We start from the raw sequence: 15,790 nt of genomic DNA, 5'->3' as shown, positions 1-15,790 counted from the left end.
TCCTCAAATGTATAGTTTTGATGGGCTTTGTGTATAAAAAGAGACACACACTGGAATTATTTAATACAATACTCCTATGTTAAAAAGCCATCACAAATTTTCTCACTGTATCAGCACAACTGTAATTCTGGGTATATCTTTTGCAACTTTAAAATCAACCTCAGATAGGGGTGCCTGGCTGGCTCAGTGGGGTTAAGCTTTGGCTCAGGCCACGATCTCGTGGTTTGTGGGTTTGAGCTCCGCATTGGGCTCTGTGCTGACAGCTCAGAGCCTGGAGCCTGTTTTGGATTCTGTGTCTCCCTCTCTCTCTGCCCCTCCCCTGCTTGTGCTCTGTCTCTCTTCTCTCTCAAAAATAAACATTAAAAACATCTTTAAATCAAACTCAGGTAAAACAATATAAACTCAGATCTATGGGTCATGAATCTCATAAGTGAATATGGGAGTCTAGATCTTTTAAGGGGCAAAGATGAAAAAATCCAGAATGTTATTAGAATAGAAAGTATAGATTTGTATTTGAGAGCTTCTCAACACATTTCTGCTATGCCCCAAAGAACAAGAGAAAGGATGGGAGAGTGGGGTGGGCTAGGGGGCGGAATCAGGTCATGAATTCAAGATAAAAGACACAGGGTCCTTGAGCTCTAACAAATAAGAGTAGATCCTCAGGGTTTTTGAGAAATTCCTCCCTCTCCTTACTGATACTTCTTCTGTTTCCTTGGACTACTATCAGTGTCACAAGTGAGGTCAATTTTCAGGATTCTGACTCGACAACGTCAACTCTGATTAATAACAGAACTTCTGAATATGGTGCGAAGTGCTTCTTACCTTCCAACTTTCAGATTGCTGGACTTAGGCCAGACGGAGACACAATTCCCTGATTAGTGACCTGCAGATGTATATTAAAGAATGACTCGCATAAGAATTATGTTAAAATTCATTAACACAAAACCTAGTACAACGTGAGGTTTCCGAAAGGTGCACGATTTTTAAAATTGCTGAACTAAACCAGGAAGGGACGTGTTCCTCGTGGATGATGGTTCTTACTGTGAGAAAGGGAGCTGGGAACTGCCGTGGCTATTCATGATATTTTTACGGGCTTCACTACAAATTTCAAATCTCTAGCACAAGAAGCCAAGAGAGGAAGTCTTCTTCCACAGCAATCCTCTCTTTACCACCTGATATTCAGAGGCGCTCAAAAGCATGTGTGTTCCTTGTTAGCAGCCACTTCTCAGTAATTTCTCAAATGTCTACAGAACTTCAAGTCTCGTCACACGTGGGCTCTCAGTGTCCTCACCTTAAAAGGAGAACTAGCACCCAAACTGTGATCTGTGATTCCTGAAGATACTTGTAAATTCAGTCAAAATGTCAAATCATTAGATGTTCAAAGAGGAAAAATCAGGATTAAGTCAGATGAAGCAAAACAAACAAACAAACAAATGATGCTTCATATAGCTGTCGCTCTCTCTTTCCTTCCATTTCTGAACCGACTTTCATATTGCTCTTGAGCCCTTTATAACTGCCCTCTCTGTGGTTTTCTCAAATATTTCACAACATACTGCCATTATTGCTTTCCTGCCCCAGATTAGAACCACCACAAGGGAAAAGCTATGTTGTTTTTCTAAACACCTTCTTTTGTAAGGAGAGAGAGTACCTAACTGATAATGGTTGACAGGTAATAGTCATTTAGTGAATGTGTAATAAAAGAGTGAGAAGTACGCAAGGTGTTAATGATTATGGGATTTAGCCTTAAAGAACAGAAAGACGAATCCTAAGACAGGGGAAGTAGAAAGGGGTGGGATTTAAAAAAAAAAAAAAGCGGGGTTAATGTTATCATTTCTGTAGGTTGAGAAGTTGATGTGGGAAACATAAAAGGTGATCATGCCCGCTAACAGTAATTCATTCAACAGGGTGAAGGATTTTACCCTCTTTACGGTGTTGCATTTCATCGCTGGCATCTAGGGTTAGCAAAGTTTCCTGCGCTAGAGTTAGATTTGAGTTGAATTAAGAAATTCTTACCCTCAAAATGTAAGTGGTCTGTATGTATATTTGTATACGTACACACAGGTACAGTCATTCCTCATTATTCATGGATTCCATATTTCTGAATTTGCCTATTGGCTAAAATTTATGTGTAATGCTAAGATCAATACTTCCGGCACTTTTGCAGTCCTTCACAAACATGTGCACGGTGGTAAAAATTTGGGTCCCCTGTCACACGTTCTCCACTGAGGTCTGACAAGCTGATGCACTGTCTTCTTGTTTCAGCTTTTAGAGTGTAAACGAGTGTCTTTGTTGCAGTCTATTTAGTGCCACGTTTTTTTTTGCATTTTTCTGCTCTGGTTTTTGATTTTATCATTTAAAATGGTCCTCAGGCAGGGGGCACCTGGGTGGCTCAGTTGGTTAAGTGTCCAACTTCGCTCAGGTCATGATCTCACAGTTGGTGAGTTCGTGTCCTGGATCGGGCTCTGGGCCGACAGCTCAGAGCCTAGAGCCTGCTTCAGATTCTGTGTCTCCCTCTCCCTCTGCCCCTCACCCGCTCACACTCTGTCTCTCTCTCTCAATAATAAATAAACATTAAGAAAAATAATAAATAAAAAAATGGTCCTCAGGTATAGTACGGAAGTGTAGTCAAGCGCTCCCAAGTGCAAGGCTGTGAGGGACCTTACAGAGGAAACACAGCATTAAAGAAGCTTTCATCAGGTATTAAGAATCAATGTTACATATTAAATAAGGTATTGTTAAACACAGAACACACATGAAACAAGAAAAGGTCTTGATCAGTAACTGAAAATGTCCTGGCCTCTCATGAACCCAACCTTGTATTTTCCCTCCAGAGCAGGGTTTCGATATTTGCTACTTTTGTGTTCACATCGACTTTATAGAACATAGCTACTGCAGGTAATAAGAATCTACTGTGTTCATTAATTACTAACCTACATTCAATAATTAATAACCTGAAATTAATAACCTACATTAATTAATAACCTACATCAAAATGTGAAATGATGTATCAAAGTTTAAGCAAAAGGCTGATGCAAAAAGTGGTAAAAAAAAAACCCAAAAACAAAAAACATCAGGCAACTTTCTTCTCTGTAGAGAAGGCAAGTTTCTTCTCTATTAGCTATTAGTTGATTCTTTAACTGCAGGAAAAAAAAAAAAAAAGCTTGACTGGAAACAACCAGTTATACTGCGAAATAAAATACAACTTTATAACATCACTTTAGCATTTCTAAAGGGTAGAAAAGAAGCTTTAAAAATTGTATTTGGAGATAATCTATATCCTGATGCGACTTACTACCAGAAGCAGAATCTTCTTGTAAGCTTTGTACACAGAGGGGCATGAACCATGCAGGAAAGCAGGAAGTCTAATTTTTACATTATGAATAATAAGATGAAAACGTCAAAGATATAACTTAGTTTGGTTAATTTCCAAATCTTTAGAAATACTGGTCCTTACTATACTATTAATGTGAGAAATATCTTTTAAAGGGGATAATTGCTCTCATGGAAAAGAGCAAGTTTACAAGCTACCTTTAAACTGAATTCACATGATATTTTTCTTTAATTAGGTTTCTGTGTATTAGGAAATAAGTATAGTTTATAATGAAGTATTTAGCAACCCCCTTTAAAAAAATTTTTTTTAATGTTTATTTATTTTTGAGACAGAGAGAGACAGAGCACGAGCAGGGAAGGGGCAGAGAGAGAGGGAGACACAGAATGTGAAGCAGGCTGCAGGCTCTGAGTTGTCAGCACAGAGCCTGACGCGGGGCTCGAACTCACGAACTGTGAGATCATGACCCGAGCCGAAGTTGGACGCTTAACTGACTGAGCCACCCAGGTGCCCCTAAAAATTTTTTTAAAGGTGCTTAAAAAAATCTTTTTTGAGTTTATTTATTTTTAAAGAGACAGTGGGGGAGGGGCAAAGGGAGAGAGGAAGAGAGAGAGAATCCCAAGCAGGCTCCGCACTGACAGCACAGAGCCTAATGTAGGGCTTGAACTCACAAACCATGAGATCATGACCTGAGCTGAAGTCAGATGCATAATTGACTGAACCACCCAGGTGCCCTTATCACCCTCCTTTACGAGCAAAAGGTTGTGTATATACAACCAACGGTGGACCTACTGCCTAGCATAAGAAATAAAATATCACAAATATATTAATATTGTCAATTATCATTACCAACTACAACCCTCTCTTTGTCTACCTGCCACCTGTCACAGAAAATGATCCCTGTAGATGTGAGGTTTTTCATTCTCATGTATTTAAAGGTATTTTTTACATATCATGTTTTTGACCCACTTAAAAACAACTTTTATAATTCAGAATGAAAAAAAAAAAAAACTCAACAAGGATGCAAAGTCTAAAATGCATAAGCTTTAAAACTCATCAAAGCCTTAAGCCCTAAATTGCCTTAGCACACTGCAGAGAGAAGATGAATACATTCGAGGGAAAAAGAAAGTTAAGTACTTATTTTATATGTAAAGTTAACTGAAATGAATGCCAAGTTTTTTGTTACGGTGACCAATCGCTGTGCTGCCATGTTTTATTAAGCAATAAAAAAAGAAATCTCACTTAAAAATATGACATAAACTTGTAAGAAACTATCATGACCTTCTGAACTTCAGAAGTAAAAATATTCTCGTTTGCTGATCTTATGTTGGCTGCAAATCAACTTTCTAAGCATGTATCTTGATACCTTAACTTCGTGAAAACCAAATATAAATGGTAGAGTCCTATAAACAAGTGAACCCCAGAGCCTTTCCATGGGGGGGGACATATGTGACTGAGGAACGTGGTGGTAAGCACTCTGATGTTTACCGAGCATCACTCATTTGGTCAGTGTCTTAAGCACTGGCACAATTAACTCCTTTTTAAATAAGCTGGGATTTATATCTTTTATTATAGAGCTGATCCACGACCTTGAAGGGAGATCTATAGATATTTGAAAGAGACTAAGTAACTTCTCTTTGGATTACAATGCTCCTTACCTGGCCATGCTCTGTCTTAGTGCCAGGGCTAAACCAATGGCTGTAGAGGAAAGAGAAAAGGAGTTAGCATGAACCTAACTACAAGCACATGCTCTCACATGATCAATCTGCATGCGCTTTAAGAAACGTATTCACCACCAACAACGGAGCCTTAAATATGCTTTATTTTAATGGATATTTCATGTAATTCTAGACTTACACCAATTTTGACAGAATTGTAAGAGTGCTCATAACCCAGTAATTTTCAATTTAATAAGCAAACTCAGTTAGAATTACATTTCCATTTAATTATGTTAACATAAACTGCTGGGACTGTATCCATTTTATGAATCAATTCTGGTTATAAAATCTTCAAATGCTATCATTTACCACAACTTAATTATAGCATCGTTACAACAAATTATGACTTCTGGATTGCTGGAGTTTTAAAAAACATTAAAAATACAAGAATATTATATCCTCTGGCTATGCCCCCAGGAACAATCACGCAAAGCCCTTGAATCATGTGAATTCTGGAGCATCAGCTGAAGGTACCTTGAACCTATTCCTTCCATTGTGATAACAACTTGGGCTCTGGCTGTTGTCAATGACAACATTCAAAATATAGGAGTCCCTGCACACTTGAGCCTTCCCTTCTCCTGCTGTCCTTGCCCTGCATGGTCCACCTATACTGTTTAGGCTGCTCCTTGGATCCTTAATACTTGACCCATCTGCTGACACCTTTTCAATGGGAGTGGTTATTAGCTATGTGCCCAGTCCTTTGGCAGTATTCAGCATCAAAACTACTTGTAAACACCAAGGAACAGGAAATCGAGAGAAATTTTAGTGGCAAATAAGCCACTAAAAGCCCACAGGGAACGACACCAATATTAATGCTATTTGTTTTTTTTCGAGAACAATAATATTGGGTATTTTTATGTACCAAGTACTCTTTAGAAACATGATGTGTATTATTTCTTACCTTCGTCAAAACCTTACAAGGTCATTCTCATGTTCCAGATGCAGAAATGAGACATTAGGCTATTTTCCCACAGTGTGCGTTCAGAGGACAAGACACTTCTATTACAAAGGGCACGTTTCCTTAGACTTCTATGTAATCTCTAGCCTCTGTGGTACTAACACCTGGGAATAAACAGCCTCTACATTCGTAGGAGTTGTCTATGCTCTTCCTGGAACACTTCTTAAGCTCAAAGACAGTGATGCTCTTTGGCAGGTCATTCTACTTTGACGTGGAAATGGACGCTCATTGGTATCTGTAAATGACATCTGGATTAATTACCAACCAGAAGCAAATTATTTATTGCAGTTATCTGGACAACTTGACTAATGCATTTCCTCTCTGTTATGGACTGTGCCTTTACATGACCAATGTATGATTTACTAAATCACGATGTGTAAGTGAATCCATTCAGAGTTCAAGACAGACCAACAGATGTAGCATAACAGAGCAAAACTATCCATTGATATGTTTTTAGATTACACACTATAATTAACTTTTGAGAAACAACAATTGTTTATGTTTTAGTATAGTATCAGAGAATATCCACAATGATCTGAAATGAAAAGGCTATTAAAATACTCCTTCCTTTTCCAACTAGTTATTATCCGTGAGGCTAGATTTGCTTCATGTGCTTCCACCAAAACGACAGATTAGCACAAGCTGAAAGTGGAAGCAGCAACGAATCTAAACTGTCATCTATGAAGCCAGACATTAAAGTGATTTGTGCAAACAATGGCACGTTCTCACTAATTTTTTTTTTTTGGGGGGGGGGGGGAAGATCGTTAATTTTCATAAAAACATACTATTTGTATTAACATGTAATGGGCTTCCTGTATGTATTTTTAAGTGTTTATTCATTTTTGTGAAGGAGAATGTCAGCAGGAGACGGGGAGAGAGAGAGAGGGGGACAGAGGATCCAAAGTGGGCTCTGAGCTGACAGCAGCGAGCCCTATGGGCGACTCAAACTCACGACCGCGAGATCATGACCTGAGCCAAAGTCAGACGCTTATCCGCTTGAGCCACCCAGGCGCCCCTTTTAGTAAATACGTAAATACCTCAAATATTCCTTTTGTTACAAAGCGAGTCTTCATCTAGCTAGTTCACTAGCTCAGTGAACAGCAGTCCCATCCTTCCAGTGGACAACTCAATTCAGCTTGGATACCTTTCCCTTTCATATTCAAACCTTGCAGCAAGTTGCAAGTTTTCTTGTACCTACTAACTCTAATCCATTTATCATACTGCACAGCTAGAGTGATGCTGGAGCTAATTCTTGAATATTTAGTTATTCACACCCTTACCTCAAGCAAACAAATAAATAAACACAAGTGAACCAAAGTCTGAAGTGGCTTTGCAGTGCTCCTAGGAGAAAGAATCCCTAAATGGCCCCCGACGCTTAGCATCATGTCTTTGCCCAACGTTTCACTCAGTAATCCCTCCTTCTCTCACATTCTGTGCTCACTCGCTAGCCTTCCCTTACACTGCCTGAACAGACAGTAATTCTCTCTGCTTGAAATGCTCTTCTCATCCCCATTCACTTGGATCTTCGAGGTCCCATCTGAAGCTTGTGGTATGTAAGGAAGCCTTCCCTAGCTAGATGTCTAGTTGCAATTCGTTTTTATTTATTTAATAAAAAGCTTTAATGTTTATTTATTTTTGAGAGAGAGAGACACAGAGCGTGAGCAGGGGAGGGGAAAAAAGAGAGGGAGACACAGAATCTCCAGCAGACTCCAGGCTCTGAGCTGTCAGCACAGAGCCCGATGTGGGGCTCAAACTCATGAACTGCAAGATCATGACCTGAGCTGAGTCAGATGTTTAACGGACTGAGCTGAGTCAGATGTTTACCTGACTGAGGCACTGACAGGTGCCCCTAAAATTATTTTTTAAAAAGTTATCTTTTAGAGTACTTAGCTCACTAACAATGTGTTTGTGTGTTAGTGTCTAGATAAACATTTATGCGTGTGCTTCCTGATTAATGTCTATTACTTCTATTAGGCTGTGCCAGGAGAACAGTGATAAGCACATAGTAGGCCCTCACAGATATTTTCTGAATGAATAAGTAAATGAATGACTTGAGATACAGGGCAGAGTTTTAACAACTAGAGGTACCATGTCACTCTATGAAACGGGAAGAATAACAGCACTGGCCTACATGGTCTTTGGGATTCTTTTGGGTTCTCATGTTTTGTGGACCAGATGACCAGGAAGTAAAAATATCCTTCATTCATCTATTTTTCTCTGGAACTAAAAGTCAATTGTAAAACAATGCCCAAGAGAGCCTTCTAGAACTTCATCTCTTTTATTAAACTATAAATGTAAATCCAGCCTGGTGTGGTTGCTAAATCATGGGTTTTAGAATCAGAAAGATCGAAGTTTGAATACTCTGGCACTTACTAGCTGGGTGAACTCTGACAAATTACTTTTATTTTTTGAGTCTTGGAGCAATAGATGATTTATAAGAGAACTATGCATTTGGTTATTCAGGTGATCTAAATGTATTTCTCATATATATTTGGTCTTCTTCCATGATTCCCGGCTCACAGCTCCCCAAACCCTTGGAATTTCCAAAGCATTGAGAGTGAAAAATTGTTATATTAATGAGGTGGCTTTTGGACCCTACCTAAGGATGGGAGCTAATTGTCAAGGGAACCAACCTTGGATTGGATCTTTCCAATCCAAGAAGTTGGATCTTTCAGTCCCAATTCCTGACCTCTGGGGCAGGGAGAAGGCTGGAGGTTGAAGGATTCAACATCCTTCCCCAAGGCCAATGACTCAATCAATCACGCCTATGTAATAAAGCCTCCATAAAAATCCCAAAAGGCAAGGTTTGGAGAGCTTCCAGATAGGGGAGCAGGTGAAGATGTGGGGAGAATGGCATTCCTGGAGAGGGCATGGGAGCTCCACACCCCTACTCCGTACTTTGCCCTATGTATCTCTTCTATCTGGCTGTTCCTGAGTTATGTTCTTTTATAATAAACTGGTAACCTAGTAAGTAAAACATTTCTCTGAATTCTGTGAGCAAATTAAATAAACCCAAGGAGGGTGCTGTGGGGACCTCTGATTTACAGCCAGTCGGAAGTACAGGTAACCACCTGGACTTGAAATTGGTGTCCTCAGTTGGAGGCGGTTGTTGGAACCTCCAATTTGCATCTGGTAGGTCAGAAGCATAGGTAACAGCCTAGGTTTGTGAGTGGAATCTGGAGATGTGGGAGGTTAGGGGGCAAGGCAGTCTCGCAGGACTGGACCCTTAACTTGTGGAATCTGATGCTATCTCCAAGTACCTAGTGTCAAAACTGAGTTGAAGCAGGACAGCCAGCTGATTTCCTAGAGACTTGCTTGTTGTTGTGAGGAAAAGCCTCCCAACATTTGGTGACCAGAAGTGTCAGAGATGAAGTGTTCTGTATGAGTGTCAAAGAAGACGTAAGAGAAGAAAAGGTAGGAAGGAAAAATCTGAGTTTTTCCATTACATTTGTCTTCCTCATCTACGCAATAAAATGAATCCCACCTCTCTTTACAGTATTGGGAAGCTTAAACAAGGCTAAGAACCTGGCATAGAGTAGGTGTTTAAAACAAATATTAATTTTCTTCTCCTGTAGTACACAGTGGAATAGAGTAATATGTGAACTTTTATTCTCTGAATTTTTGTGAGAACTACCTATTTATTCCTAAATGTCAGTAGAGACAGCAATGTTCATACGTAATATTTACAGGTTCCCCCAACAGGTTTAGCATGTTATCAAATACATAATAGATGCTGAACACATTGGTTTTTTAATTGACTTTTGGTTGAGCAGAATATAGTGTGTGACTTTCCAAAGTCAAATTATCTATAAAATGGGGGTGTCATCACTGCTTCAGAGAGGCACTAAAAACACTGGAGATACTGATGCATATGAAAATACTCGGAAAAATAAAATACACTATCCAGATAAAGCATTACCATCATCATCATCATCATCATCATCATCATCATAATCATCATCATCATCCTAAATGTTTTATACCCGGTTTAATAATTTGTCTGTAGTTTACATAAGTAGCTTGAATAATACCTTATATAAGAAGGACCATTCTTATCCTTATTCCATAACTAAAAATTATGACACATGTAAGCTAAAATGACTTTCCAAGGGAAACACAGTAAATCAGAGGAGGAATTGATCGGGTATATTTTATTTATCTCAATCTGAAGTTAAAGCCATTTTTACTATAAAGCAATAGATGCTAAATTTCAAAGTATAAAAGTATTCCCAATGAACTAACCTTTAATCCAGGCAAATCTTGCTTCAAGCAAACTTGATATTTATACAAAAGATAAGATAAAGTGTAAATATTTGCTTTATGAAGGAATTCATCATAGGATTATAGGTAGTTACCCACTTGCATTTAAAGTAAGTTTTGATTTACATATAATGCCTCAGGTAAATGTCCTATACTTTAAAATAAAATAAAAGCAAATATGGATATCATTTAAAAGTCAACTAATATTTCATATTTACTCTATTTATTAATTTTTTAATGTTTATTTATTTTCGAGAGAGAGAGACAGAGACAGAGAGCTAGCAGGAGAGGAGCAGAGAGAGAGGGACACACAAAATCTGAAGCAGGCTCCAGGCTCTGAGCTGTCAGCACAGAGCCTGATGCAGGGCTTGAACTCAAAACTGTGAGATCATGACCTGAACTGAAGTTGGATGCTTAACTTACTGAGTCACCCAGCACCCCTTCATATTTACTCAACTTAAAAACAGGTATCTCATAAGTGAATGGAAAAAAGGAAAAAATTCTGGGACCATTTAGGGTTAGTCCAGAAAGGTAGGTAGAGTGAATAAAAAGTAACCCGACAAGAAGCCTTAAATATTTTTAAAGAATATGTAGTCATATATTAATTTTTTCTGCATATTAATATTTGTATTTTCAGAAAGTCAACAGAATAATTAAATGTGAATTTCAAAACCTAACATGTTATTTTTTCTTAGAACCTAGATACAGATTTCTCTGCTTTAGCTGGATTCAGGTTCTTTTTAAAAAAAAATTTTTTTTTCTTTTTTAGTGTTTATTTACTTTTTGAGAGACAGAGAGAGGCAGAGTGTGAGCAGGGGAGGGGCAGAGACAGAGGGAGACACAGAATCCAAAGCAGGTTCCAGGCTCCGAGCTGTCAGTACAGAGCCTGATGTGGGGCTCAAACTCATGAACACTGAGATCATGACCTGTGCCAAAGTCAGAAGCTTAACTGACTGAGCCACCCAGGCGTTCCTGGATTCAGGTTCTTGTTGCTTTCTGTGTACCTTTCTATGGTTATTTTAATGGCTGTTTATTTATCTGGGCTAAATATTTTCTATTAAAAGAGGCCTAAAGTATATTAACAACTGGACTATAAATACACAATGCATACACAATTATAAAGAGTTATGCAAAATATAAATATGTGACTAGTACAATGTTAAGTATTACTTTATTAAAACAATCAGACTTTCATAATTCTGCAAGGCTTCCCAAAAACCACACAGATACCTGTGTCAGTTTACCTTTAAGACTGAGATTTCCACGTTCTGAGGGGTGCAGCAAAGTTGGCTGTTCACCAAATTTCTATAAGTAATTCTTTTTTACAATTGAGATTATTGCCAAATATAATTTTTATAGAAACTACCCAAACTTTTATTGGCCAACCTCCACTACTCTCATAAACTGAGCTGAAAACTTTGAGTGAGGTGCATTCTTGCATATTGAGCACCACGCTGGGCATTCCTTCTATTAAGGAAAAAACATCCTTTTTCACTTCCCAGCTCAGCAGCCCTTTTTCTTTTGAATGGTCATTTCTAGGCTGCTCTCCACTACCCTTTGTTGATCATGCGAGCCTATAACCACATAGTTTCAAAACTGAAGTTCCTAAACATTATTATGTTAGAGCCTGTAAAATAGTTTTTCCTTTACTCATTAGAATCTGTTTTTAAGTCTGAAATTCTATGAAGTAAAATTATTTTAAGTATTCCTATTTCAGACTGTTTAGACGGTGATCTTCTAAAGCAAAACAAATATTGACTTAGACGAATCACAGTTAACTGAATGAAAGTAGTTTACTTCCAATTAAGAGTTCCTGAATATTTAGTAATTTAATGACCATTTCTAGCCATTCGTCCAGGTCAGTTATTACAGCTTGGAGGTAAACTGTAGAAGGGATCACACAAAACCACAGTGAATCTGTGCTTTCCCTATACTTTTGTGCCAGTGTCAGGAAGGGGTGAGTCTTCCCATCACTAGCCAGTAGTGGAACTGGGTAAACTTGACCCCAGAGCCTATGCTTTGATGTGTAAGGCATTCTGCTGTGTACTGTAAGAATCTTAAAGAAGAACGAGACGAAGTCTCTAACTCATGGTCCACTAAGGTGAATGAAACATGTGTATAGCAACTGTGTTCTAGAGAATAATGTGATAAATACTATAACCAAGTAGAGATAAAAAACTAAAGGGAGAATATAGAAGGTATAGAGAATTGCTGGTGGGAATTTTGTGGAAAATTCCAGGGATTCCTTAGAGGTCATTGTGGCTGATGTTGCCTCCTCAATAGCCCTGGGACTGCCTACTTCTCCAGACTTCTGGTAATGTCGGTAAATTAAACTGCGATTTGTTTAAACCATTATTTGTAGAACATTCCATTACTTTTTTCTGAAAGTCTATACACACTGGTCTTCAACCATTTCTCAGTGCATGTTGTCTGATGCAGTTATGAAAATATCCTCACATATTTTCAGTAGACATCTAAAATTTTTCACCATAAAAGTTAAATATTTGCAAATATTAGTTTCTATAAATTACATATGTTAACATTTTAAAATAAAACCATCATGCCATTCTTAAATATACCCATTGGAGTCCAAATATCACTGTGGTTTGATATCCACCATCAATGCATTTAAGAACAAAACAAAACAAAACACCATGAAAATCACTTCTTTAAAAGTTGAAAATTTTACATGGCTTATTTTTCTCCTTGAACTCCTTGGATTTCCAATATCACTGTTGCACAGAAATTTATCCTAATGTAATATATTTTTATGTTTGAAAGCCATATATTAGTAACCCTGCCATATTCCTCTGCAACAATGATATGTGTCTTATCTGTCTATCATCTATCTATCTATCTATCTAATTTTCTTTTTTTTTTTTTAATTTTTTTTTTCAACGTTTATTTATTTTTGGGACAGAGAGAGACAGAGCATGAACGGGGGAGGGGCAGAGAGAGAGGGAGACACAGAATCGGAAACAGGCTCCAGGCTCTGAGCCATCAGCCCAGAGCCCGACGCGGGGCTCGAACTCACGGACCGCGAGATCGTGACCTGGCTGAAGTCGGATGCTTAACCGACTGCGCCACCCAGGCGCCCCTATCTATCTAATTTTCTTAAATTTCTGTGACTATAAAACTAGAGTTTTAAAATTATTTTGATGAAGTGATCAGAAATACTGATTAAGGTTAGTTGATAACAGTTATTTAAGATCTGAAAAAGTTGTCACTGGTATTTAATTAATGAAACTAACATAAGTGTATTTTGATAGTTCCAAACATAAATGAATACAATTTTATTAGGAATAGCATAATAAACTTTTCCCCAAACTAGTTCGTGTAGTCATTGATGAATATTACCTTTAGCATCAATTCTATTCATATTTTTTATTTTTATCAATTTGAGTGCTCAGAAACCTTGTTCACATAACTTGGTAAATGGAAATAAAAAGAATCTGGTTAGAGCAGTTATTTGATTACTGAACTCCTTTAGAGATTTATACCAAAAATCACACAATGATTTTTAGATAAAGGAGTATTTTTAACAATCTACCAGCTGCTGAAAACAAAGAACTAGAAACAATCTACCTAATTTGCAAAAGGCTTTGTAATTTGGTCATTAGATTCAATCTGTCCACATCAATATCAGCACAGTATTTGGAATGTCCCTCTGTTTGAAACCCAAAAGGATTTTATGCTGTGAAGCAAGGTGCCAAAGGGTAGGACTTGGGGGTGAGGGGTGTCTTTTTCTTCCAAAGTTGCAGAAAGGCAGTTGTGAAAAACAGGAATCAGCAAAATTGCAGGGGCTAATGATTTCAGAAAAGAAGGTGTGTGTGTGTGTGTGTATACATGCAAAGGAATCCGGACATTGACTCCCTTAAAATTCTTGACCAGGATTCCCTAGGAAATTATTTGCATATCTTGAGGGTATAAATACCTTGTTTTTTCTACTATGAGACTGAGTCAGTTTTATGTATCTGATTTTATCATAGGGAGTAGGTTGAATGAAAGTATGGACTTAATTATCTGGGCAAGAAAGTTGGGGAAGCATATATCTAAAACTACATCTGGCCAACATTGAACACTGACCATATACGTTCTCTTGTTAAAGGAAATGGTAGAAAATTTCACCTGTTGCGTTTCCTTCCCAGGACAATGAAGCAGACAAACTGAAGCAAAGTGTGGTCGGTTTTGAAACTGACCAGAGAAAGAGACTAGTCCCCAGAAAGGTACTAATAGGTAATTCAACTGGGGCTGTGTGTATCTATGTGTAGTACAAAGTGTGCCTGTGTACTTACTTATTTGTGTAAAATAAAATACTCATAATGCTGTATTCTATGGTGTCACCCAAAACGAAACTTGTAGAACAAAGCCTACAAGGCACCTTGTTCATTTGCCCTACATAGTAAGGGGCAGGCCTGAAGAAACGGATGAAAATATAGATTTGTTGAAAGAGGCACTTTCAGCGTATAGATTACAATTCAATTTTAATGAGAGACTCATAATTAGGGAGCTGCAGGTGGGAAGATCTGGTTTGGAATTCCTATGTGGAAGCAGGCAGTGGCATGGAGGTTAGACTTCACGGGGCCTTGACTACCATAACTAGGGCTCTGGTCTAGACCTTCCTCAGAGTGCCTCTCTGACAAAGAGGGTGAGCATGCTGACTAGAGGTTTCTTAAAGACTGGTACCTATCCTCTGGAGGTCACTGTTTCACATGGCGTCGGGGCAGAAGTCTTTAAGCTAAAAGCTAAGTAAGGATATAGGAAGAACATCAAGGCCAGTAGCATTTCCAGGCAAGGAATTGCAACCACAAACACAAGAGAACCTACTCCATTTTTGAAGGAACCTTAATGCCTAAGCAAACAACTTGGCCACCTTTGACTTTAGTCTGTGACTTTAAATTCCTGCTGATGTCCACTAACCAGAAAGGGGCTGCTAGGAACTAAGATGGTGACATAGGAGGCTACTGAACTCCTTTCTTCTATGAACACACCATTTTCTAGCTATACATGGAATAATTTCCTTGTGAGAAATCCAGAAACTAGTTGAGTGACTCCTATACATCGGGAAGATGAGAAAACACCCATGTCAAAGTGGGTAGGAAAGGCTGAACACACTCTCACCATAAATCCCACACTGACACTAAGCCATACACTTAGGAGGGACCCTCCAACTCCCAACTTCTCCCTGAGGAGCAAAGGTTTTGGAAGACACATCTAGTGTCCCAACTTTGAAGACTCCCACCCTTGGATGGGGCCCCAAAACACCTCGCTCTGAAAGCCAACGGGGCTTGTGTTCACGACACTTACAGGACTATAGTAAACAAAGAAGCAGTTCTTAATGGGCACGTGAGCACTTACCACAGCAAAAGCAGTTCTAAGAGGGAAGTTTATAGTGACACATGCCTATATTAGGGGGAAAAAAACCCTCAGATAAACACCTTAACTTTACACCTCAAGGAACTATAAATAGAAGAAGAAACAAAGCTGAAAGCTAGCAGAAAGAGGAAAATACCAAAGGTTAGAATG

The 15,790-nt window shown here is 38.4% G+C and overlaps 1 protein-coding gene across 3 annotated transcripts in view; it reads right to left on the bottom strand.

Annotated features, from left to right (window-relative positions):
* GPATCH2 (G-patch domain containing 2) overlaps window positions 1-15,790 on the bottom strand; it is a 179,183-nt gene that overhangs the window by 46,422 nt on the left and 116,971 nt on the right. For all 3 annotated transcript variants that reach the window (XM_045455750.1, XM_045455751.1, XM_045455752.1), the window contains exon 7: window positions 4,987-5,026. In XM_045455750.1, coding sequence (XP_045311706.1) covers window positions 4,987-5,026 — 40 coding nt within the window. The remainder of the gene's footprint in view (window positions 1-4,986; window positions 5,027-15,790) is intronic.

The sequence above is a fragment of the Leopardus geoffroyi genome, chromosome C3 (assembly GCF_018350155.1).
Source record: "Leopardus geoffroyi isolate Oge1 chromosome C3, O.geoffroyi_Oge1_pat1.0, whole genome shotgun sequence".
Taxonomy (NCBI): domain Eukaryota; kingdom Metazoa; phylum Chordata; class Mammalia; order Carnivora; family Felidae; genus Leopardus; species Leopardus geoffroyi.
Note: the sequence above shows the minus strand (reverse complement) of the source record. Positions and strands in the feature narration are given on the sequence as shown.